The sequence below is a fragment of the Dermacentor albipictus genome, chromosome 9, assembly GCF_038994185.2.
Source record: "Dermacentor albipictus isolate Rhodes 1998 colony chromosome 9, USDA_Dalb.pri_finalv2, whole genome shotgun sequence".
NCBI classification, from domain to species: Eukaryota; Metazoa; Arthropoda; class Arachnida; order Ixodida; family Ixodidae; genus Dermacentor; species Dermacentor albipictus.
This window is the reverse complement of record NC_091829.1, coordinates 34,469,937-34,494,627: the sequence shown is the minus strand read 5'-3', so window position 1 is coordinate 34,494,627 and position 24,691 is coordinate 34,469,937. Positions and strand designations below refer to the sequence as shown.

General features: G+C 44.5%; 3 protein-coding genes across 3 annotated transcripts in view; 1 reads left to right on the top strand and 2 right to left on the bottom strand.

Annotated features, from left to right (window-relative positions):
* LOC135906526 (lysosomal proton-coupled steroid conjugate and bile acid symporter SLC46A3-like) overlaps positions 1-671 on the bottom strand; it is a 43,033-nt gene extending 42,362 nt beyond the window's left edge. The window contains exon 1 of the mRNA XM_065437965.2: positions 565-671. The gene's annotated coding sequence lies outside the window, so the exon portion shown is untranslated. The remainder of the gene's footprint in view (positions 1-564) is intronic.
* Cln3 (CLN3 lysosomal/endosomal transmembrane protein, battenin) overlaps positions 1-24,691 on the top strand; it is an 84,947-nt gene that overhangs the window by 502 nt on the left and 59,754 nt on the right. The window contains exon 2 of the mRNA XM_065437970.2: positions 1,902-1,957. The gene's annotated coding sequence lies outside the window, so the exon portion shown is untranslated. The remainder of the gene's footprint in view (positions 1-1,901; positions 1,958-24,691) is intronic.
* LOC135906527 (probable peptidoglycan muropeptide transporter SLC46) lies at positions 5,771-17,106 on the bottom strand. Its single transcript, XM_065437966.1, has 6 exons — positions 16,979-17,106; positions 14,872-15,925; positions 12,626-12,862; positions 11,255-11,338; positions 9,383-9,539; positions 5,771-7,456 (listed from the first exon to the last, which is right to left on the bottom strand). Exons 2-6 carry the CDS (start codon positions 15,881-15,883, stop codon positions 7,372-7,374), a joined length of 1,575 nt encoding a protein of 524 aa, XP_065294038.1. The 5' UTR covers positions 15,884-15,925; positions 16,979-17,106; the 3' UTR covers positions 5,771-7,371.

Sequence of the window (24,691 nt, the reverse complement as noted above, 5' to 3'; positions counted from 1 at the left end):
GGCGCTCTTTGTACTTTGTATACGCCCCCATGCAACTTGTATGTGTGCGCTGTATACGTTCGCCAGCCTGTGAAAGCTCGTGGAGCATGTTTTTTTTTTATTGTGTGCTACAAGGCCTGTAAGTGGCAAACTGCATGCGCGTACTCCCTAATTTCGCGCTCTCATAACGTTTCCACTACGCGTGACTCCGCTGTAAAGTGGCAATTGTTTTAGCAGTGTAGTTTTATTTATTTCTTTAAATGACGATGCTTGCCGCATCTTTCAGAGAAGATAACGAAACTTTTCCCTGCTCTTTTAATCAAAGCGACCATTTTCTATTCGATGTGCCGATATAGTGTCCGCAAAGCTCTTCCTCCAGTTTTGCTAATTCGTGCCTTATTCCGAGAGATCACTCAGGCACTTGTTCAGCCCGCTAGGGTAGCGCTGCACCGCATATTAAATCACACACGAAAACTACACGCGCGATAAAAGTTACTTTGTCCAAGCGTAGCAAAATCTTGTTCTATTCCTGCCTATTTTTGAACATGCTCAAACTTGCACTCATCCAGAAAGGAACCAACTTACCGCTTGTAATCGTGAAAGCCGCCTGGAAAAAAAAGTCGTGGAGCCTCGCCGAAAACTAGCCGTCGTCTGCTTGCAACACGAGTACTATACCGCGAGAGCGCCAGGCACCGCCCTGGAACCAAGACCATTGTTTTTGCCCAAAGTCCGCCGCCAACTCATGTGATGCTCGATGTCTGCGGAGCAGCGCCCCCCCCCCCCCCCCCCCCGCCAAGCGCGTTCTTGTGACTCCATAAACTTTGTATCGGCATCGGGTAACGCTTTTGCCAGCAGGTCTGCCCGAAAAGCGCGGGACGTCGCACAGTCGGGCGCTTTAAGCGGGTATCCACTGGGGATTCTCAAGGAACGAGAAAATTGCGTATATACGTGGGGCGAGCAAAAAAGCTGTGCACATTCTCGCTTCGAAATTTATTTTAGATAAATTTCCTAATAGGTAAATGCACTGCATTCTCAACACTAAGCATTTCAACGAAATGATGAGCTTTGTCCATCTGTAAACACGCAGAGCCTTACAGAATCGGTTCGCGCGTAGAAGCGATAGGGACTTAGATTGTTCGTCCAAGCTTCGTGGCTGATACACATAGGGAAGCCATTGTTCTCACCATGGATGCAATTTAACTCGCGCAGCATGTGCAAACCTGCAGAGCTGCGACTCAACAACTTCATGCTGAAAAATTACAAGAAGCCAAAGGACGGATAATTTTGTACTCACTCTCGTAAATGTGTAAATGTAAGGAAACTGCTGTACACTTTTGCCTAGACAGTAATTTTAAGATGGACAGTGCAACGCAACAGTGGTAATCAAAAAACAGATCATGCAGAAAAGCCACTACACCCTCAAACTGCAAACTTTTTATTGAATGCAGTACAGAAATCAGATCATAGCACAAAGCTGCTGTTTAATTATGTTGGTTACCTTGCTGAAAAATTACATGCACAGTTATGTCAAGCAAATGTGCACAAATTCCCATACCTTGGCTAAATTAGGTGGCAGTAAGCTTACACTTGCTGATATTTTGTATATGTATGCACTTTCCTTCACTTGCATGCACACACTTACTGAGGTCCACTCCTATTCACCAGCACTCCCTCTCACTCAAGACACTCGAATGAGTTTGAGTGTCACCGGTGGATTCAGAAAGGGGGTGGGGAGGAGAGATGCTCAGGCCTGTAACATTGTAAGTGGCCAGTTTGGTCAGTTTGTGGCCAGAGTGTAACTCAGTGGCCAGTTTTTGCCATTGAGCAGAAATGAAAACATGTGGAGTATGTGGCTTAACAGTGGATGCAGTTCATCATCAAGAATGGATATGTACTTATGCAAAACACTTGTGTACTTACAGGAGCTGGTCAAGTGTGCTGAATTGAGTGGCTGAGGCAGTGACCACGGAGCAAACAGGTATCACTCTGGAGACCAGGGACCTATTGCGGCCAGCTTTACATTGCTGAAATGCACGTTAAGTGCACTTCACGACTGAAGTTCTGTATCTGAAAACTTATCCTAATTCCTTAACTTTGTGGCACTTTCCAAGATAATTTCGTTACCCCTCAAACAAGATTCAATACATTATAGAATTCATCAATGGCAATATGGTTGACCTCACTGTAGATTGAAACTAATGAAAGCAGTCAACTAATATGCTAATGAATTCAGAAAATATTTGCAATAGGTAATACTGTGGAAAACATTCTGAGAGTCGTTTATAAGCAGAGAAAACTGTGCTGCTTAGATTGACCAAAGTAACATACACAAACTGTGTCACATCTCTTGTTCACTCCATGTCTTTGATGAGCAGTGTACCCCTCTGCTGCTCCTGTGTTTGGTGTTTAGCCCTTCATTATAGATTCTTGCATGTGTAACCCGAGCTCAAATGGCCAGAAATACAAGCTGATTTTGACTCAATGGGAAGTTAAAACAGCAAAAGAATGTAGAATGATGTACAGAAGGTAAGACAGACATAGGTGACAAATTTATCAGCACAGTTGATCTTTTCTGGCATTGGATTGTATTGTTTAAAATGTGGTTTGACCGAACACTATTTCTGTTGTTCTTCTGGTACTTTAAATAAAGACAAGGCTACTTCATTTTGCTACTCTGCTGCTAAATTCGTTCCTCACAAAATGCTGAGTAAGCTTATGTTAAACTGAAGCATTGCTTACGCTTGCGAGTGGAAGTAAAGATTTTGTTTGTGCCAGAAGACACAGGGGCTCCTTGTGTGACTTTGTTACCATTGAATTTTTATTTTATGCATCTTGGGAACACTGTTTCACCAGAACTATCACAATTCACCAACACTATAGTGGCAGCATTTGCTTCTGTGTTGCATAAACAGCTATATAACAAGCTGTGGCGACTCGTAGCAGAATGCACACTGCTCAAGGAAGTGTAAAGAGAAGCCATCTAGTTTATGGTGCTCTCTTGTTTAGTTAAGTGTTCTATACAGATTAAAATACATTCACCAGTCCTAAAGTGCCCACCAAGTGCATATTTATTAAAAAATGTTATTCTTGCCTTGACCACAGTATTTCTCATAATCAGTAAGTTCATACTAGGTCGCATTGATTGTTTTATCTCAGCAATGAGCTGTTCCACAGTTAGCTATGTGTTGAAACTAAAGCCTTCGTGAATGACCTGTCACACTTGCTTTAGTATGGTTGTCCTGTGTGTGCATGGTCCAGTTGCTTGAAATTTTAAACCCATATGCACTGCAGTGTTGTGTACACCTTTTACATTCAACCATGTCAAACTGATTTGAATGAAGCTTGTTTAGTCTAAAAGAAGATGTTAAATTCTGCTGACTGCTATGCAGCTGATATTGATGTACTTCAACATTATTGTGGAATTTGCCTAAAAATCAAGTTTAGTAAAGACTGAAGCCATATCTTTACAACTCTAACACTGCACCAAGAGCAGTTATTGCAGTTCTTAAAAGTTTGTTAGTGTCAAAAGTCAACAAATCTATTCTTAGCCAATTATGAGTACATTGCAGAGCATTGTGTACTATATCAGTTTAATACAGTTTACATTCTGTGATTATGTGTTAATCACTTAATTGTGAGGTTGTTTTTTTTCCAGAGCTTCATTAATTTGAATGTGATGCTTAATACAGATTTTTTTTCTTTAACCTTCCATTTGTCAACAGTTTTTCTAAATAATAGAAAAACATGAAGATCTGTTTCAACAGTAACTATTTTCGAACTTCCTTTAATGCAACAAATTTCAGTTGAATTGGTTTACCAATTATTCAGTTCAGCATAAACCATATTGCCTCGTTTTGAATGTGAAATACAGTTACATGTCATATATGGGCCTCCTTCAAAAACACATTTCTGGATCAGGGTGTAATCCACTGATGTCCCCTTGTCTAGCTGTCAGTCCTACAAGCCTGTCACTCCTCTAGCCATGACTTTATTTCAGCTGGTGGTTTTATCCTCTTCATGATCAGCTTCTTTTTTTTTTTTTCTTTAGCGCAGTGTCCTCATTAAGATAACAACAATGACTATGGCCATTCCCATCCTCCAGCTATTTGCTACACCTCTGGAGCCTATCCTTGCCACTGGGGTTATGTGCTCTGGAGCATTACGGAGCACCTAAGGAGGAGGGCCACAACCTAGTTTGGTCCTCCCTAAATGGATTCACTTTTATTACCATTTTAGATATTTACACAGTATTCACCTGCAAGAAGAGGTCTGGAATTCAAAAGTACAATGATACATCATGTATGCGTGTGAATAAAAACAAGCTTTGCAGAAATGGCATAGAGAACAAAAATACAACAAACAAAAATAAACGGTTTGACAGTAATCAAGCAAACATGTGTAGAAGTGCAAAAATGTTGCCACATATGACTTTAGGGAGCATGTGTGAGAGTGGTAATAGTTACAAATGTGCAATGTAAACAATATTCATAAATATTTGTTATCCGTATGCACAAAACATAAAAAGAGTTAAATAAATAGTAAGTACAATCTGAGCATGAAATTTCCCCTGTTTTAGTGCAATTTTGATATGCACATATCAAGTGGTAAAATATTCCAAAATGCAGAGAGTATAAAAGAAAAGGTGGAGTGAACAAGTGGTTTGGTTAAAACAAACATACTGCTTGGTGAAAGCTTGGTAATGCAAGTATTTTGGCGATTTCACAGTTTACCTTATTGAATTTTAATAAATTGGTGCAGTGGTGCTTGCAATCAATGGGCATTAATTGCAACAGTGAAATAAAATTGTCTACTGAAAACATGGTGGTGTAGATTATAATGAGAATCAAAGACATTGGATTTGATTGTTCATCGATAAGTTCACTGGCGTCAATTGCTGTACAGTATCACAAAAAGTGCACAAAAGTGCCAATGTAAACTGGAATCTGTCAAAGGGTGGTTATGGGCCAACTGCTCTGACCTGTACGAATATTGCATAGTATTGTCAATTTGTCCCTGTCAACAAAACAGCAAGTTTTACGTTGAAAACATAATAATAATATTGACATAGTGATGGGTGAGTCAGCTGTTCATATCTGTGTGCTTTGCAGTGCAGAAAATGAGATGATAGGCGAGAGAATAGGCTAGGCAACCTGTTGACTGCCATCTGGAGTTAACTGTTCACTTGTACAGAAATAACTATATTTGTTTGAATTTATGTGGGTGTCTTCAGAAGGGCCAACAATAAACCTCAGTTGATAATCAGTGCTACAGTTCTCTATTTTTTCCTAGTTATGTGTGCTTATAGAGACTAGCAGTGATACATGTGCGGAAGTGTCGTGTGCAGCTAATGTTATCTCTCTAATCTGTGCAAAGTCTGCAAAGGAGAGTATTGCCCAAACCTTGCTGCAGGTGGAGGAGGAGCAAGGAACCTTTGATAGTCCTGACTGAACAAGGAGCCTATTCTGGGCCTCTCTGGTGGGCTCCTGTTGTGCTTAAGTTCTAGTTAAACAATTCATGCGCACCTTAAGCACGTGCACTGCAGGTGCCCATTAGACTTATACTGTCTGCATAAGCATTTTACTGGTTAGTTTTTGTCCCCTTTAGATTTCTTCATTTGTATATACAGTGCCTATAGACAATACCTATAGACAATATCTCTACACTATCACATCAAAATAATTTAAAGCAACAAGCATATTGCACAGTACTCTGCTGTCTATAGACACTATAAATTATGTGAAGTTCAGACATTGTCTATATGGACTATGTGTTGCATGTGTCACGCAAGCACTACACCTGCAAGGTTCCAGGCCACCAGCATCCCCGAGACACCTCCATGGACATTACCGAGACCACTAGTGAGGCTTCAAATACCCGGAATTACGAAGAAATCCCATGTTTCTTCCATTGGCTTGAAACGGCTCACTCTGTCCTATACATTTACATTATATAGTGGGACTGTACAAGTATATACAACAGTTCAGTCACATCATCTGCCACAACAGCAGCATTTGTTATCCCGCAACTTGGAATTACTTGACGATTTCAATTAGACCACAAATCAACATCTATGGCTGCTGAACTTAATGGTATATGGGAGGCTGTTTGTTTTATGAGAAGGCAGACACCTCATAAATGGACAGTGTTCTGCGATGCCAAACCAGTGCTACAGGCACAAAAATGATTTTAAAAGAAAGGACCACATTATGTGCTTGTGCTGGAAATCGCCAAACTTCATCACAGTGCCGAGTTAGGTGGCCATGTCATCAATTTTCAATGGGTGCCTAGTCATTGTGGTGTGATTGGCAATAAACTTGCTGACAGTGAGGCAAGATTAGCATTCTCTTCCTCTGATTAAGTACGGATTGCTTACTCACAACCTGACACCAACTGTATGATCAAGGCACTCATGCAAGACCTTACAACGGCATACAGAGGCCACGATGACAACATCCACAGACGCCTGCATATGATCAACCCAGACGGTAAATTCTGTTTGCCCCAGAAGATTACGCAGAGCAAAATGTGACTGCTACACAGAATTAGGCTGGGCATTGCTTTCACCCGTCGCTACTTGCACCTCATCGGCCAGTCGAACATCCCTGGTTGTGAATGCTGCCAGGCGCCTGAAATGCTGGAACACGTATTGTGCGATTGCCCAGCATGCTGGAGCAAAGGACATTGGAAAGTTCCCTAGCCAGCATTGGCAGGCAACCACTGTTGGAGGACGCTATCCTCGGCCCATGGCCTGATACTGCAACTCCAATGTGGGCGACTAACGCGCTGTTGAAGTTTCTGGAGGACACCAAGCTAGGTGAGTGACTTTAGTCGGGCCACTGTCTAATATACATAAGCAGTCTCCACTTCTCTTATCATCATCATCATCCATCCCTGTACTTTCACTCCCCTTCCCTCTTTCCTACTGCAAAGGAGCAGACTAGAGCGCACTAGCTCAGGTCGACCTCTCTGTCTTTCGTGTCAATGAATTCTATTTATCTATCTATGATTGAGTTTCTGTATATTAATGAAGGGAGCGTCTAAAAGCTGTAATGCCTACTAAAGGTGGTAAAGAACACTAGCCTAACCCATAGCCCTTAGGCAGCTTTCACAATAAGTTTGAAATCATGGATTTTAAGTGCAAAGGCCCTTGTAAAAGAATCGGGTAGCTGTCTCCACAGGGCAGCAGTATAGACGTGCCTCAAAGGTCAGTGGCAGTAATGTACCTGCTGGTGTGGCAGTTCATGCGGAGGTCATCGCTCAAGTCCTTTTGGTTTGCCAAAAGAAGGTAACGAAGGAACACTGCAAGAGCTTGCACACTTAATGCTAGTTGCTGCCAAGTGCCTGTGTGCATCTGTCTGGAGTTGTTCGTCAGTGCGCAGGTTGGCTGATACTTCAGTCGTTGATCGGCCCAGAGGATATCTCTGACTTGGACATGTCCTGGTACTTTATGCTGTACCGGTGAACTTTGGTGACGTACCTTAAAGTAAGAGACGTGCATGTATGTCAAGCATTGCTAATCAGTGTACACCATTTATTTGAATTTAGAAGAAAAAAGAACGGTGGATTTTAGTGGCCATTCAAACGGACTTTTATAGATCCTCAATTTTTTTTCCAGATATTCACAGATTTAAGAATTTTTAAAATGTGATGCATCGAGTTTACTGCTGTATAACTCTACAAAAGCAGATACACTTGAGCACCTTTATAACGAAGTGCTTGGGACCTCCGAAATAATTCTTTATGCAGGTCGCTTCATTGTAGAGGTCACGCACCACACAGCTCAATATAGAACTGGGACAAAATTATTCCTTCATTATACAGGCCATTTCACTATAGACTGTATTGCACATCTGTCAGTTGCATATCTATAACTTGTAAAGTAGACATAATTAGTGCATTATACATTGCTCTAAAATTTACTAACAATTTGTTATTAGAAGATCTGCTAAACTCGCATCTCGCATAAGCTTAGTAGCTACAGCAGATGCAGTTCACAGAAAGGGCTAAGAAGTTGGTTCAGCGATTTGCATGACCACTTCCCTAAATAGGCCTCGAGCCAACTTTGAAACATTATTCTGAGCCCATCTGTTTAGAATTCATTGTAGTTTAAAACATTCTCACAAGTTGCTGCCACCAGCAGTTCTACTAACTGCGCTTGCCTGGGGTGTTATTCTGTACAGTGTCAAATTCCACCATCTTGTCAGCTCTGATTGGCTCAGAGTGCTGCTACAGCTTCTCTTATCGGCTCAAAATGCCACCATTACAGAACTTGACAAAACGTTGTTTTAATGTCACCCTAAGCCTGAAAACTGTTATATGTAATTAATAACTCCACCTCTGGTCTTTTTGATCGTAAATATATCACATTTACTAATGCTAATTGCACCCGTAGCTCCCATGCCTTGAGCACAACACTTATTATCCTCATACTAGCACATTCAAGTACAGCTTTCTTCCACGTACAATAGAGCATTGGATTTCTCTCCTCACTAACACTCATTCGCTATCACTAAAATATTTTGTAGCTACCACTGGTAAGCACTTTGCTAAGATGTAAAGGGTTTCTTTTTAATCGTTCATCTTTCTGTGTATGTTTGTGTTTTTAATGTGTAATGTATAGTAATTTATAATGCTCCCACTCCTCCTATAGCCCTATATTGAACTGCAGTATATGTAAATAAATAAATAAAAAATGTCATAAGAAGCAGCCCTTTAGGCTGATTTGTCCAGGTTAAAGGGACACTAAAGCGAAACAATAAATCAGTTGAGACTAATAAAGCATTGTTTGAGAACCCTGCCGGCAGTCATTCCAAATAATAGCTTGATTATTAGATGAGTAAATGAAGGTCGAAGTATCAGCATTTGAATTTCGCGCCGAAACCCCGACGTGGTACGTCAGTGTGACGTCAGGGATTCCAAAGTATGTTTTCGTATTGGGGCCGCGTTGGCTGAGTAGCAGTTCCCGAAATTTGCCATGTATAATGTTTGATTCCTTTAGAACACAGTATAGTCGATCTGTACCGCTATATAGTTAAGTAGGCCGTAGAAGATGCCATTGAAATTCATGACGTCACAGCGACCAGGTGCGAGAGCTTCAAGAAAGCGTCGCCACCCGTCTTTCGTGCTTGCGCTTTTTCTGGTTTACCAAGCGTCTTTACGTGGTAAGAGTGGTGTTTTTGGTGTCATAGAAAGGTAATTTACCGATGCAGAAATCATTTTTCTCTTGAGTGTCCTTTTAAGTTGCAAAACAGTTTACTTTTTTTGTGTGGAGTTCTGCATTTTCGTGCAATCTTAACCATCTTTTAATTGCCTGCCAGCTGGTGCAGAGAAATCAAACACGTGCGTTCTTGACATAGGAAGGAAAAAAAACAAGGAATTGTGGGAGCGGCCTGTGGGGGCTTACGCAGTGAGGCCGACGGCGATGCAGCTGATTCCGGCGGCCACCAGATAAGGCATTCCCGGCAAAAATCCGATGGACTGGTTGAATATAGTGGTGAGCAGCACCTCGCCGATGATTGGTACCATTATTTCGAACGAGGCCATTAGCGAGAACACCTTGCCTGCAAAACATGCACAGGGCACTTGTGGAGCCTGCCGTAAATTCAAAGTAGCTTTGCCTCTTACCTTTCTGTTTCAGTATATGTTGCCGTATTTATCCGGCCCTCTTTCATACTAATACTGACCTGTGAGTGTTCAAAAAAGAGCACCAAGAGCGGAGAAAAGCGACTTTCATTGTATTTTTTTCTCTGTTAAGTTTCTTGAAGGCGTGGGAAGCTGTTGAAGGGCCACTGAATGATACTTGTAAATGGTCAGCATTCCTCGTGGCTAGGTAAAGCGATGTCGATTTGTGGGTGAAGAAAAAGACGCTGGTGCCTGGCGTCCACAAATTATATTTTTTAGCCGTGTTCGCGCACCGTCAGCGTGCTGGTCATGTTGTGGTCGTCTTTTGTGACCGGACCATTGTGGCACGTAGCAGTGCGCTACAGATCGATATTTGACCCAATCAGAGCGTCGTGTGGCGTGAAAGCAATATACGAGCGAACACCGCGCCGAATACGTCGCCGAAAATTCACAACGATTACAATACTCCCTAATGCGAAATTTGAGCAAGGCTCTATGCATGATTTCATTTCACGATATGTTGGCTGGCGTGGACAGTCTTGTCTCGTGCGGCACTTTGCAAACGGAGTGAAGTGCGGCGCGACTGCCTCGCTAATCGGCAGATCACGAGAGGCAGCGCGTGGGTGACGCGTGGGCGCGATTCACAGCAACCGCCGCAGACAGACCTCCGTTCATGCAGCGCTTTGTTCCCATCCAGACGACGCACGCTACTATGGCGCCATCTCGTAGCCATCGTCGCCTCTGAGCACGTCTTGCGCGGCGCTACGCTTCTCACGCTTTCACGATACCTTCCGCCTCATGGTTCCGCTGCACCCTCCTCCGCTTTCCTCCTCGCTATCGCCATTTTTCATCTCCCGCTGCGCTCCGCATTCGCTCTTTCATTGCTTGTGCTCGGTTACAAGGGAGGGAGACGATCAACGCAGGAGCGAGTGCCCAAGAGCTGCACCCTGAAATGCGTTTCATATTCCTTGGGTGAAATGTTTCATTGTTCTTGTGGTGCTATTCTGGGCGTTGTCAAATTCCGCCGTATTGTCAAATTTGGTGATAGCGGCATTTTGAACCAATCAGAGAAGCTAGCTGGGCGAGACTGATTGGTTCAAAATGCCGCCATTACAGAGTTTGACAGTGTCCGGAGTTGTACACCTGGGTTACATTTGCGCCAGCTTTCCCGCCTCTCGGGCTCGTTTCGAAGTGGCCTTTCTGTTGCTGGCTAAATCTGGTGCAGCAAACCACATACGCTACTTCGGTACACAATGCAGACGCCGTAATCTTGAGCCGCTATACCGGATACCTGTCCGAAAAAGTGGCTCACGGAAGACGGCGCTTGGTATAAGCGGAGTACTCTGGTATAAGGGCCACTGAAACGCAAGAGTAAATCAGCTTAGTATATGCAAAGTATTATTTCAAAACTCTGTTATCACTTGAGAATACAAAGGTAGGCATAATCTACGAGTAACATTTTCGATAGAACTGTGCTTTTACACTTCCCTCCCAACAAATTCTGAAATATGCTTAAGTTCGCTTGTGTCTTTCTCTCCGCATGTTGTTGCCGAGTTTGTGCGGTGTCTACCGGCCATCTTTAAAACGGGAACGAATCATCGATGAAATTTTCGACAGTACGTATACGCGCCAGGTAATTGAGCTTGTCACTTACCGACTTCGTCAGGTGCCACGAGCTTGGAGAGATGGGTCCTCACGCCCACCTGGCCGAGGAAAGTGGGAAGCCCCACGAGGCATTCTGCGCATAAAAACGCGTTTCTTTATTTGGTTACCTTCAGGGGCTGTACAAGCGTGCAGCCTCAACATTGTATCGTATGGAGGTGTGCGAATATTTGATACTTGCGAATAACAAATCGAGTATTGTCCTATTCGAATCACTCACTGGAATTAAATAGTCGTCAATTGTAGATGCGAATACAATTCTGGGGCAGCCGTTCTACCATCCGAGCTAACCAGGTGGCTAGCAGATGGCAGACGAAGTCGAATTTATCAACAACTCAGAAGCAAAGGCAAGAGTTGGACGTAATAGTTCTGCGGAAACCCGCAAGGTGGAGAGAAGTGATTGTTAAGGGAAAATGAGACATCCACCCAAATGTAGCCAAGTGCTACAAAGGAAACCCATACGGGTTCCTCGAAAGAAAAGCTTCTCAGTTGAAGAAAAATTCGTCCTGGTCCGCGACTGTAGAAGCTTGTGTGGTCTTTCATGGCAAAGCGAGCACAGCGCCAAAGACAGGGACGCAGAAAGAAACATCACGCGCGACTCTGACTTCCAAACAAGGTTTATCGGTCATGCAAAGACCGTCCCCCCAATAAACATCGCTGCGCGTCCCCGTACTCGGCTTTGTATACTCGCTTGTCGCGAGGCCTATAAATTCCAGAAACTGCCCAGCGGGTCACGAAAAAACCTCATTTGGGAGGAGCTCTGGACGAATCATCACTTCTTGTGGTTATTATTTAACGCCTAAACCAACGCACGGTGCGCGAGCGTTTTCGAATTAGATAAATATATGCGTAGTCGTATACCGCGGCAAAAATAAGTTTACGTAAGGAAAGCTTCCACGGGTTCCGCTGGCGTTTTCGATACGCGGGACACCTGCGACAATCAAATGCTGACTGTCGTAACGGGCACTTCGGGAATTCGTTAGACAAGAGGACAAGAGTGCAAGTGTGAAGAGACCATCAGCCACCTTGTGTCACTGTTCTCGCTTCGATAATCAACGTGAGACTCTACAGTGTGCCTTAAATAGACTGGATGACAGGCCATTTACGGAAGCGCAGATCTTGGGAGCCTGGCCTCACAGTTAATTAGCCCAGAAAGCAGTTCGAGCGCTTTTTCACTACCTGAGGGCAACAGACGAGTGCCCGACTATAGACATTCTACACCTAAGCTCTCTCTCTCTCTTTCACTCCCCATTCCCCTCCCCACGTGTAGGGTAGGAAACTGGACTCAGTCTGGTTATCCTCCCTGCTTATCCTTCCCTTCTCTCTCTCTCTTGTAGGCAGTAGAACGAATTGGTGCACTTACGCAGGTAGTACAGCCATTCTTCGTAGGCTAGTCCCAGTATGGCCATCTGCGCAGCTGCGAAGCAGCAGCCGACGAGCGCCATGGCGGGATCGCTGATCTTGAGGACCTTCACGAAGAGGAAGACGATGGGCACGTTCAGGACCACGCCCACCACGGTGGACACGGACTGCACCGTGGAGTAGTAGGCCACCGTCCAGGAGTACATCTTGCGCACGTAGAAGTACGCGATTCCCGAGGCTGCGAAAGAGCACGCGCGGTGCACACAGTAGCACTCTTCGCACCTCCAGTTCTGGGGCAGCTCCCTAAAAGCAGTGCTCCCAAATCATATTGACCGCAAAATACCAACTAGGCCAAACTGAAGTTCTTCTGGAGTGCTCCCAAAGTTTCCCTAAAGGTTACGAATTCGGGCTCTTTTTATGCGAAGCATATTACGAGAGCTCAACCCAGCTCCTCAGGCGCGGCGGTGTCGCCTTCAATACCACGTGACACCGTGACGTCACGACAGAGGAGAAACGGGGCTCCAACTCGCGCCGTCGCTCGCGGCGTCGCCCGCCGCATCGGACGTGGTGAGCGTGGAGCAACGCAGTGTTCGGCGCGACAACGAAATGTGCGCCTGAGCAAGCGCCGCACGCCTGAGCCGACGCCGACGACACTGGCTTTTCTGCGACACGAGCTCCTTAACGCTGTCGCGTTAAAATAAAGGCTAGTATGCTTCGCATTCTGGGCTTAACCTTAGCTAAGCCACAGCCATTCTTTCTTATTTTCTTTTTTTTGCAATTTCACAAACGTTGCGTCGTTTTACGGTAAATGAATTCTGATCGCGAAACAGTTTCGCTCGTCGCTGCGCAAACCTGCCGTTGGAAGCCTTCTGGGGTGAAAGAATGCAAGAGAGAGATGTACTTGTTTTGAGCGAGTTTATACGACAAGTTCCTGGAACAGGTGCATTCGGTAACACCAGACTAACCAGGAAAAAGTCACTGTGATCTAAAAACAGTCTGTTGCTTGTAAGTGTTTGCTGTGCCAAGCTTTTTCGCTGCTGGTGTTGCTGTGTCTATAAACGTAAATCACATTTAATAAAGGGCGTATGTGTCTCTGAAAAGGTACGTGCTCGGGGCAAGCTTTGTGAAAAAAAAAAAAGTATCATGCGCCCTGCACTTCAAGAACTCATTCCAATATTTTAGTACGGCACTATTGCACAAGCCTAACGCTATCCCCCGGTCAAGGTGCAGGAAATGCAGTCGGGTCGTTTCTCATGAAGCCTGCGCGACGTGAAGCGAATGGGAACGCGCAATACCGTTTTGCTTCGCTGTTGACGCGAATAGCGAAGTGTTGATCCTCTTTAACTATAGTTCAGGAAGTGCAGGCTATATTTTGACAGCTTGTTTCAGGACTAGATTCAGTCGCCTGCCAAGATAAGAGAATACTCAAAACCATAGTCTATAGGAAAGTATGCTCAATATGGCCGGAAGTGCAGGCTATATTTTGACAGCGTGTTTCACGACTATATTCAATCGCCTGCCAAGATAAGAGAACACTCGAAACCATAGTCTACATGAAAGTATGCTCAAAATGGCCTTGACATATGTAAGTACAGCCCAATACTATTATGTAAGTACTAGTTTAGGAAGTGCAGGCTACATTTTGACAGCGTGTTTCACGACTAGATTCAATCGCCTGCCAAGATAAGAGAATACTCAAAACCATAGTCTATAGGAAAGTATGCTCAAAATGGCCTTGACATATGTAAGTACAGCCCAATACTAGTATGTAAGTACTAGTTTAGGAAGTGCAGGCTACATTTTGACAGCGTGTTTCACGACTAGATTCAATCGGCTGCCAAGATAAGAGAATACTCAAAACCATAGTCTATAGGAAAGTATGCTCAAAATGGCCTTGACATATGTAAGTACAGACCAATCAGCGATGTTGCACTGCATGACGCCACTGGCGTCGTGGTGAGCGAAACTCAAAAAGGAAAGTATGACCCTCGTTTTCTCCACCATGCAGTGTTATTTTCCCCCAAATAAATTCAAATTAGGTTTCGAAAGAATGAGTTCGTACTCTAAATGGTTTGTGGTACAGACAACGCGTTCTTGACGCCTTGTTTATGAAGTGTTTTTCCGTTCCACTGCAGCTAGGGCCTTAAAGCAGCGCGTCTCGACGCTGCATTGCTTCAACTCTTACGGACCCACCTGTGATCGACGTTCGAACTTGAGATTGATCGAAGGCTTCATACGTATACTCACACGACATGTCAAATATGACGCAGGCAGTGACCGCGAAGAGAGACCACAGCTGCAGCCGTCCCCTGTTGGGCCTGGCCTTCATCGCGTTTCTGAAGCTCTCGGTCAGGTTCTGCAGCTGGAAGAAATTCTTCAGCCTTAGCGACAGCCCGTCCTTCGCGTGCTCCGGTTTCGCGAGGTTCTTGATGGCAACGAAGGTCCATACAAGCGCGAACGACGCAAGCGTGAAAGACGTGTACAGCACGGGCACCCATCCGAAGTGGCCGTACATCTGGCCGCCGACGTAGCTGCCCAGGGGAACGCCCAGTGACATTACTATGCTGAGCGCGAAGAACCTCATGCGCCTGCGTTTCTCCCTTGTCGACAAAGTTGCCGCGCTGCAGACGGCCGTGAAGATGCTGACGCGACCTCCGCACAGTCCGTCCGGAATCATAGACAGGATGTTCGCGTAGAGCGGCATCGCCATGTGGTACACGGTGAAGATGTCCAGCAGCGTGGTGGCCATGAAACCCACCGTGGCGGTCACCAGCAGTGTCCGGTAGCCGTACTTGTCGCACCAGGGCCCGACGAAGATGGCCATGACCGCCGAAGGTGCCAGGTGCACGACGGAACGGATCATGCTCGTCGTGCTGGCGTACTGTTCGGCCTCGTCCTTGACGTCCTCGAAGTCGTCCAGATGGGAGCAGACGCTGGAGTTGAGGGCGAGCGTGTTGAGGCAGGACTTCCGGAGGGGCAAGTCCTGGACTACTGTGGTGCTCATCTTTCGTGCCACCACGTAGAGTGCCAGGTATATCTCGAGCCTGACGACCAGTAGAGCGTTCACGGCACGACGCCAACCGGGTGCGCTGTTGCTGACGACGTCGACGTCGTCGACGCACTTGCTACTCTCTTGTCCAGTTGTGTGGGCCCCGGTGCTGCATTCCACGAGAAATGCGGGTTGACAAAGGTCGGGTATCTCGGGGCTGCAGTTGTCGGGCCTTTGAGCCGGAGTTCCCGCAATAACTTCGGCGCTCATTTCGAGAGTCGGTGTTCGGGCCGTTCCGATTGGTTCTTCGCTCTGCTTGAAGCGGAAGAAAAGGGAAAGGAGTTATAATATGCAACAGGCTGACCGAAATAACGTAGAAAAGGTAGGGTTCGGCAGCAGCTCGAGCCTAATATCACTGACTGGGGTTCGAGAAAGTATCACGCGAATATCGACGATGCGATCGTATACATACGTCTACATAAAAGACTTATATAAATGTATACAGGGAGTTTCAGCGAACACTTTCAAAAGTGATGAAGGTTGCCCGTGGCAGATAGTACAATTCTAGTTGAAGTGGCCTACTCAAAGCGGCGGACACTACCTGCACAAAAAATTGAAAGCAGAATCAACTAATTAACAGAAATGCACTAATGAAGTTTCTAAACGGTTACCTTATGGCCCGTATTCCAATTTGCAACTTCTAGCCTCGAATTTCGCAAGGCGGATCTATTTGGAACGAATTCTCAGGGTGACAACAGTTCCGAAATATTCTCGAACTTTGCGGAGCTATGCACTGGCGTTCTAGTTACTTTCCTAACAAAACGTCGTTTTACGCGTTCAAGCACTATACAAAACACACGCACACGTGTGTGTGTGTGTTTGTGTGTGTGTGTGTGTGTGTGTGTGTGTGTGTGTGTGTGTGTGTGTGTGTGTGTGTGCGCGCAATAAACAGCGACTGTCTAGAAATATCTAATGTCGAGTCCTTAATTGGATTGTTTGAATTAATAAGTCTTTCGCACACTCGCAGCACGTTCCCAATGCAGGGTTCCGCCTGTAGCGAATTATCGCTTTCACCGCATTAAACTCCGAGATGCTCACTTAGCCTTCTTGTCTACTTTAATGAAGCAAGGGCCGCACACGTACTCAATTTGCTAGAGTTGCGCCTATCGTGAGCAAAGTAAATGTCAGTAAGCCGTTGTCAGCAAAGGACGGTTACGTCTTTTGCGATAGGAGTTACTTATTTCATTGTGGCTGAGCACATCCTGAGTAAGTGCGCTTACATTTTTATTTATTTATCTTTAGTGAAGTGACCTAATTCAACCCGCTTAGCTTCTCGTGCATTAGCTTCGCTTGACGCGAACGCACCTGAGGTTCTTCTGAAGCCAGCTTGCAGACGTGCGATGCAAAAAGTACTGACTGCCTGCCTGCGCTGTCGGCTCGGTACTGGAGCTGGGTTTATCCTGCCGGCACGATTTAGAGCGAGGGGACAAAAGAATTGTGCGCCTGATGCACATTGAGACACTGCTGCCTATTCGTACTAGTGAAAGCAAAGGCAACAGGAGGAAAGCCCCTTATCGATGTCCACTTCACTTTGAACAGCTGGATGAGAAAATATTTTATCGGTAATCCACGCAGAATACGCAGGTGTGTTATCGCACGGCGTCTGTTCCGATAGCTTTGTGCTCGCATGTAATGCGTACTTACTCTGCACAAAAAAGCAACATCTGCACGGTACTGCAATGCTCGATGTACAGTCAACAATAAAAGTTTACGGGATGCGGTTGAGTTTACGGGCCCTTTGTTGAGTGCTGCAGAGGGCTTGTTTATGCAGTTCCCTTGCACCCTTGTGGGCAGCTCTACATTGGTCAAACTGAGCGTTATGTGAATGACCGTTTAAGGGAACATGCGCAAAAACTGAAGAAAAAAGAGGATAAGGGCGCACATTTGGTGGCACATGTTACCGCGTGTGGTTGCGACGCTCGATTTTCTGCGACAACTATTCTTGGCAGGAGCGGCAACGCCTCTTCCAGGCTCGCTCTTGAAGCCTTCTTTATCAAGAAGAATAGAGATAGATGCGTGAGTGAGCCTTCTATCACATTACTGGATGCCGAATTTAACTTGCGCAACCTCGGCTACTCTTCTGCTTGGTAGGCGCACGCGTGACAAGAGGATATATATATATATATATATATATATGCATGCACTATCCTTCCTTCCTTTAAACAGTTGTGAGTAGCGCTTGTCCTTGTCTGTCTTCCTTGTGTCCGTGGTTTTATTCGCGCTAAGCTACTACTTCAAATATGGACGACCAACTAGCCCAACAGTCAACTCTTCTTGGTACTACCTAGTTCAGGGCAGAGGGCGCTTTTTAGCACCATTTTCGCAACACAGCAACAAAGAAGGTCAAGCGGAAAGTCAGAGAGGCTGAATTAATCTCATGGGTGGCGGCAATGGAAAAGAAACCTGCCATGAGTAACTACTTAAGGGGAAAAAACGAAATTAGGAAAGAAACCATTTATGATAACTCAAAGGGAAGCTCATTACTTTTCGAAGCCAGATCGGGATGCCTTAGAACACGCACGTATAAAGCGAGATATAAGAAGGAAGAAGAAGCATGTGCTTGCTGCGGTAAAGCTAGGGAAACGACGGAGCATATTTTATTAGAATGTGAAGACATCTATCCAGCGGTCGATTTAGGCACCACTGGCCTCCTTGAAGCCCTCGGGTTCAGCGGGAGCAGTGGTAAAGCAAACAGGTCCGCAATAGACATCAGTAAGAGGCGATTGGAGGATTGGTGGAAGAAAAGTAGGGAAACGACAAAGGACGGAGACGTACAAAAGCACAGTTCGCAATAGAGTATCAGAAAATTTGTACGTGGTAGTTCATAGTGTGTTTTTTTTTCTTTTTTTTTTTCTCATTGGTTAACCTAGGTAGGATATTAGGCAGCATAGTAGCAAGAGCTTGGTGGCGCAAGCCACCGCCCCGTTCCAAAGGGGACGCTCATAACATCCATCCATCCATCCTTCGCAGCACCCCCTGGGTATAGTGAACTAGATTCTAGCACACTGTACCCTGGGCAATGCAAGAGCCCCATCGGATCCATTAAAAGCCGCCGATGGCCAGGAGCCGGCAGGCATAGCTCGCTGGGCCATCGAATCCGACACCGGTTGCGCTTGTGACACGATCGCTTGCAGCTCGTGTAACGAAGCGCCCATGTTAGTCGGTACAACGTGTACACAGTTATGTCACGCTTAAATTGCAGCACATTTGATTTCATTGGCGCCGACAGAAGCGAACGAGCATGCCAGGCGAGCTTGTGATCGCTGGGAGACGATGTAGGCCTAGCTCGCCGGCCGTCTATCCGGGGCCGAGGGTCCTTGCGATGCGCCTGCAGCTCGTAATAAAGCGCCTAAATTCGTCAGCACAATCAATGCCTGAACATTTATGTTTCTATTAAGTGAAAATACGGTTAGTTTTCCCGGTGCCGTTAGTAGCGATGAGTAAACACGCCAGTCATGCTGGCGCGTCTGCGCTTACCGCGCCCGAGTAGAAATCACGCCAATGATTTACTATTTCGCACAACGTTTTATAACTCGCACTCTTTCGAGATCACTTTATTCTAGAAGTTATTTCGTGTCAGAAACAAATTGTAGCCGATTTATGTGCCGCCGTCTGCGGCGAAAGAGGCCCGCGTTTCGGCCAGGGAGAGAAAAGAACCGACATGATCAGAGCGGCGACGCGCCCGCTCTCCGGCCCCGCCCCGCCAGGTGTACCACGTGGCCATGACGTTCACGCTACAGGCGCTGTCATTGGCTGCGGTCGTCCGACCGATGCGGCAGTCGCACGAGAGTATTCAGCAAGTTGGTCGCATACACTGGCTGCGCGTCAGAGCATACGTTATGGCTTTATGCGAACACGTGACCACTTTGTTTACAGTCCCGCGTCTCCCGTCTCGTTGCTCTCCGGAACCTAAACTTCGACTGGTTGCTACAAAAAGACTGCTAATAATTACCTGTCGCGCTCTGAAGTAAATGAGGTTCTGTGCCGTGATATCTGAGTCATTAACTACTTATTACAGCAGAAAAAAACCACGTGGATTTTTTTTTTGTGTGTTTGTACTCCTTTAACAATGATTTCACGCTAGAAACTTTTGCCCAGCGCAGCACCGACGCTTGCTTAAACTTATGGTTCTCACTTTCTCATGACAGTGCAAATGCTTCCAAGCGTCGTACCGTCACTCGCGCGACACTAGACCTTCGTTTTTCTTCACTAAGCAACAGTTGAACATGAAATATATTTAGTTTGGGGAGGCGAATGTGTTCGCCGAAATTGAAGTGAAATAAACCTACTTCGGTGACTACTAACGAAACATGAGAAAACTTACACGACGTCGAAATCTCGATGTGCTGCGTGAAGGCATGTTGAAGTAGTAGTACTTAGCAAATGGAAGTCGGCGCACTCAGGCCGCGGTTCTCGCTCAGCATTCTGGCGCTCTCTGTACTTCGTATACACCCCCGTGAAACTTGTATGTGTGAGCTGTATTCGTTCGCCAGCCCGTGGAAGCTCGTGGAGCTTGATTCTTTCTCGTGTGTTATAAGGCTTGTAAGTGGCAAATTGGATGTGCGTACTCTCTAATTTCGTGTCCTCATAACGTTCTACTACGCGTGACTCTGCTGTAAAGTGGGAATTGTTTCAGCAATGTAGTTTTATTTATTTCTTTAAACGACGATGCTTGCCGCATCTTTCAGAGAAGATAATGAAACTTTTCCCGGCTTTTTCAATCGAAGCGACCATTTCCTATTCGCTGTACCGATATAGTGTCCGCAAAGCTCTTTGTCCAGTTTTGCTAATTCGTGCCTTATTCCGAGAGATCACTCAGGCACTTGTTTAGCCCGCTAAGGTAACCGCCTCATTGTAGCGAAATGCTGCACCGCATATTAAATCGCACACAGGAGAAATACACATGCGATAAAAGTTACTTTGTCACAGCGTAGCAAAATCTTGTTCCATTCCGGCCTATTTTTGAGCATGCTCAAACTCGCACTCATCCAGAAAGGAACCTACATACCGCTTGTAATCGCGAAAGGCGCTTGGGAAATAAAGTCGTGGAGCCTCGCCGAAAACCAGCTGTCGTCTGCTTGCAGCACGAGTACTATTCCGCGAGAGCGCCAGGCACCGCCCTGGAACCACGACCATTGTTTTTGCCCAAAGTCCGCCGCCAACTCATGTGATGCTCGATGTCTGCGGAGCAGCCCCCTTGCCCCCCCCTCCAGCGCGCTCTTGCGACTCCATAAACTTTGTATCGGCATCGGGTAACGCTTTTGCCAGCAGTTGTGCCTGCCAAGCGCAGGACGTCGCACAGTCGGGCGCTTTAAGCGGGTATCCACTCAGGATTCTCAAGGAACAAGAAAATTGCGTAGATACATGGGGCGATAAAAAAAGCTGTGCACACTCTCGCTTCGAAATTTGTTTTAGATAAATTTCCTAAAAGGCTAATGCACTGCGTTCTCTACACTAAGCATTTCAATGAAATGATGAGCTTTGTCTATCTGTAAACACGCAGAGCCTTAATTACAGAATCGGTTCGCGCGTCGAAGCGAACCGATTCTTCTCGCTGTGATCATAATCAGAAAGTTAGTATTTCTCATTTCAATACTATCATGGGCACAAATTCAGTCTTACCAATGATTAGCAAAGACTGGAACAGCTTATCCCCTTCATTAACAGGCATAATTAATCCACTTATGTTTAGAAACGCACTTGAAAACGAACTTTTTGTAATATTTGTCTTGCCTATGTGTATGTACCTTTCTCTATTGCAACGTTTTCATTAGCATCATGATCAAAAAGTTAACGATGCATTTTGTAAATCCACTGTACATATTATGTTTTTCGAACCTCTTTACCATTGTGTGCATCACATTTGTATTTGTATCTTTTGTACCTTTGTTTGTTATCATCGGATGTCAACTCAAAATTTGGAATTCTTACTGATCTTATTTATTTTGTTTGAGTTACTTTTACCGATGTTTACTTTGTATTCTCTTAGCCCCTCCCCTCTAAATGTACTATGTACCTTGAGGGTAAAATAAATGAAAAATGAGAAGCGATAGGGACTTCGATTTTTCGTGCAAACTTTTGTCCAGCTACTGTTTTGTAGCTGATACTCATGGGGAAGCCATTGTCTTCACTATGGCTGCAATTTAACTCGTGCAGCATGTGCAAACCTGCAGAGCTGTGGCTCAACAACTTCATGCTGAAAACTTACAGGAAACCAAAGGACGGATAATTTTGTACTGGCTCGCATAAATGTGTAAATAGAAGGACACTGCTGTACACTTATGCATAGACAGTAATGTTAAAATGGACAGTGCAACACAACAGCGGTTATCTAAAAACAAATCATGCAGAAAAGCCACTACACTCGCCTGCAAACTTTTTATTGAATACAGTACAGAAATCAGATCGTAGTACAAAGCTGCTGTTTAATTCTGTTGGTTACCTTGCTGAAAAATTACATGCACATTTATGTCAAGCAAACATGCACAAATTCCCATACCTTGGTTAAATTAGGTGGCAGTGAGCTTACACTTGCTGATATGTTGTATACGTATGCACTTTCCTTCACTTGCATGCACACACTTACTGAGGTGCACTCCTATTCACCAGTACTTCGTCTCACTCTAGACACTCTAATGAATGCGAGTGTTACTGGTGGATTCAGAAAGGGAGTGGGGAGAAGGGCTCCTGAGGCCTGTAACGTTGTAAGTGCTTGCACTCAATGGCTAGTTTTCGCGATTAAGCAGAAATGGAAAGATGTAGTGGAGTATGTGGCTTAACAATTAATGGATACAGTTCATCATCAAGAATGGATATGTACTTATACAAAACACTTGCATACTTACAGCAGCTGGTCAAGTGTGCTGAATTGAATGGGTGAGGCAGTGACCACGGAGCGAACAGGTATCACTCTGGAGACCAGGGAACTATTGTGGCCAGCTTTACATTGCTGAAATGCACGTTAAGTGCACTTCACGACTGAAGTTCTGTATCTGAAAACTTCTCTTAATTCCTTAACTTTGTGGTACTTTCCAAGGTGATTTCGTTACCCCTCAAACAAAATTCAATACATTATAGAATTTATCAATGGCAATATGGTTGACTTCACTGTAGGTCGAATCTAATGAAAGCAGCCAACTAATATGTTAATGAATTCAAGAGATATTTGCAATGGGTAATACTGTGGAAAACATTCCGAGAGTCGGTTATAAGCAGAGAAAACTATGCTGCTTAGATTGAACAGGGTAACATACACAAACTGTGTCACATATCTTGTTCACTCCATGTCTTTGATGAGCAGTGTCCTGTGTTTGGTGTTTAGCCCTTCATTATAGATTCTTGCATGTGTAATCCGAGCTCAAATGGCCAGAAATACAAGCTGATTGTGACTCACTGGGAAGTTAAAACAGCAAAAGAATGTAGAATGAAGTACAGAAGGTAAGACAGACATAGGTGAGAAATTTATCAGCACAGTTGACCTTTTCTGGCATTGGATTGTATTGTTTAAAATGTGGTTTGACCGAACACTATTTCTGTCCTTCTTCTGGTGCTTTAAATAAAGACACGGCTACTTCATTTTGCTACTGTGCTGCTAAATCCATTCCTCACAAAATGCTGAATAAGCCAATGTTAAACTAAAGCATCGCTTACGCTTACGAGTGGAAGTACAGGCCTTGCTTGTGCCAGACAACACAGGGGCTCCTTGTGTGACTTTGTTGCCATTTAATTTTTATTTTATGCATCTTGGGAACACTGTTAAACCAGAACTATCACAATTCACCAACACTATAGTGACAGCTTTTGCTTCTGTGTTGCATAAACAGTTAGCTATATAACAAGCTGTGATGACTCATAGCAGAGCGCACACTGCTCAAGGAAGTGTAAAGAGATGCCATCTAGTTTATGGTGCTCTCTTGTTTAGTTAAGTGTTCTATACAGATTAGAATGCATTCGCAAGTCCTAATGTGTCCACCAAGTGCATATTTAATAAAAAGTGTTGTTCTTGCCTTGACCACAGTATTTTTCATAATCAGTAAGTTCATACTAGCTCACAGTGATAGTTTTATCTGAGCAATGAGCTATTCCACAGTTAGCTATCTGTTCAAACCAAAGCCTTCGTGAAAGACCTGTCACATTGTCTTTAATGTTGGTTGTTTGTTGTGTGCATTATCCAGTTCCTTGAAATTTTAAGCCCATATGCACTGCAGTGTTATGTGCAGCTTTTACGTTCAACCATGTCAAACTAATTTGAATAAAGCTTGTTTAGTCTAAAAGAAGATGCTTAGTACTGCCGACTATTACCGAGTTGATATTGATATACTCCAAACTATTGTGGAATTTGCCCAAAAATCATGTTTCATAAAAATAGAAGCCATATGTTTACAACTCTAACACTGCACCAAGAGCAGCTATTGGAGTTCTTAAAAGTTTGTCTATCAGAGTGACAAAAGTCTGTAAAGCTATTCTATGAGCTAACAGGTTATGAACTAACAGGTTACTTTCTGTGCACATGTTTTCATGACATCCTCTTAGCCAATTATGAGTACATTGCTGAGCATTGTAGCTATATCAGTTTAGTACACTTTACATTCTGCAATTATCTGCAGTTTTCTAAAATGTGAAGTTTTTTTTTTCCAGAGCTTCATTGATTTGAATGTGATGCTTAATGCAGATTTTTTGTTGTGTTTCTTTAACCCTCCATTTGCCAGTAGTTTTTCTAAATGACAGAAAACATAAAGATATGTTCCAACAGTAACTATTCTCAAACTTTTTTTAATGCAACTAATTTCACTTGAATCGGTTTACTAATCATTCAGCTTCGCTCACTGTGTTATGTGTATGTTATTTGAATAGACAGGGCTAGAGGTAGAGCCTTCTCTTAATAGCAAACCCATATGTGGCTCATTTTGAATGTGAAATACAGTTACACATCATACATGGGCCTCCTTGAAAAACAGGTTTCTGGGTCGGGGTGTAATCTACTGATGTCCCCTTGTCTAGCTGTCAGTCCTGCAAACC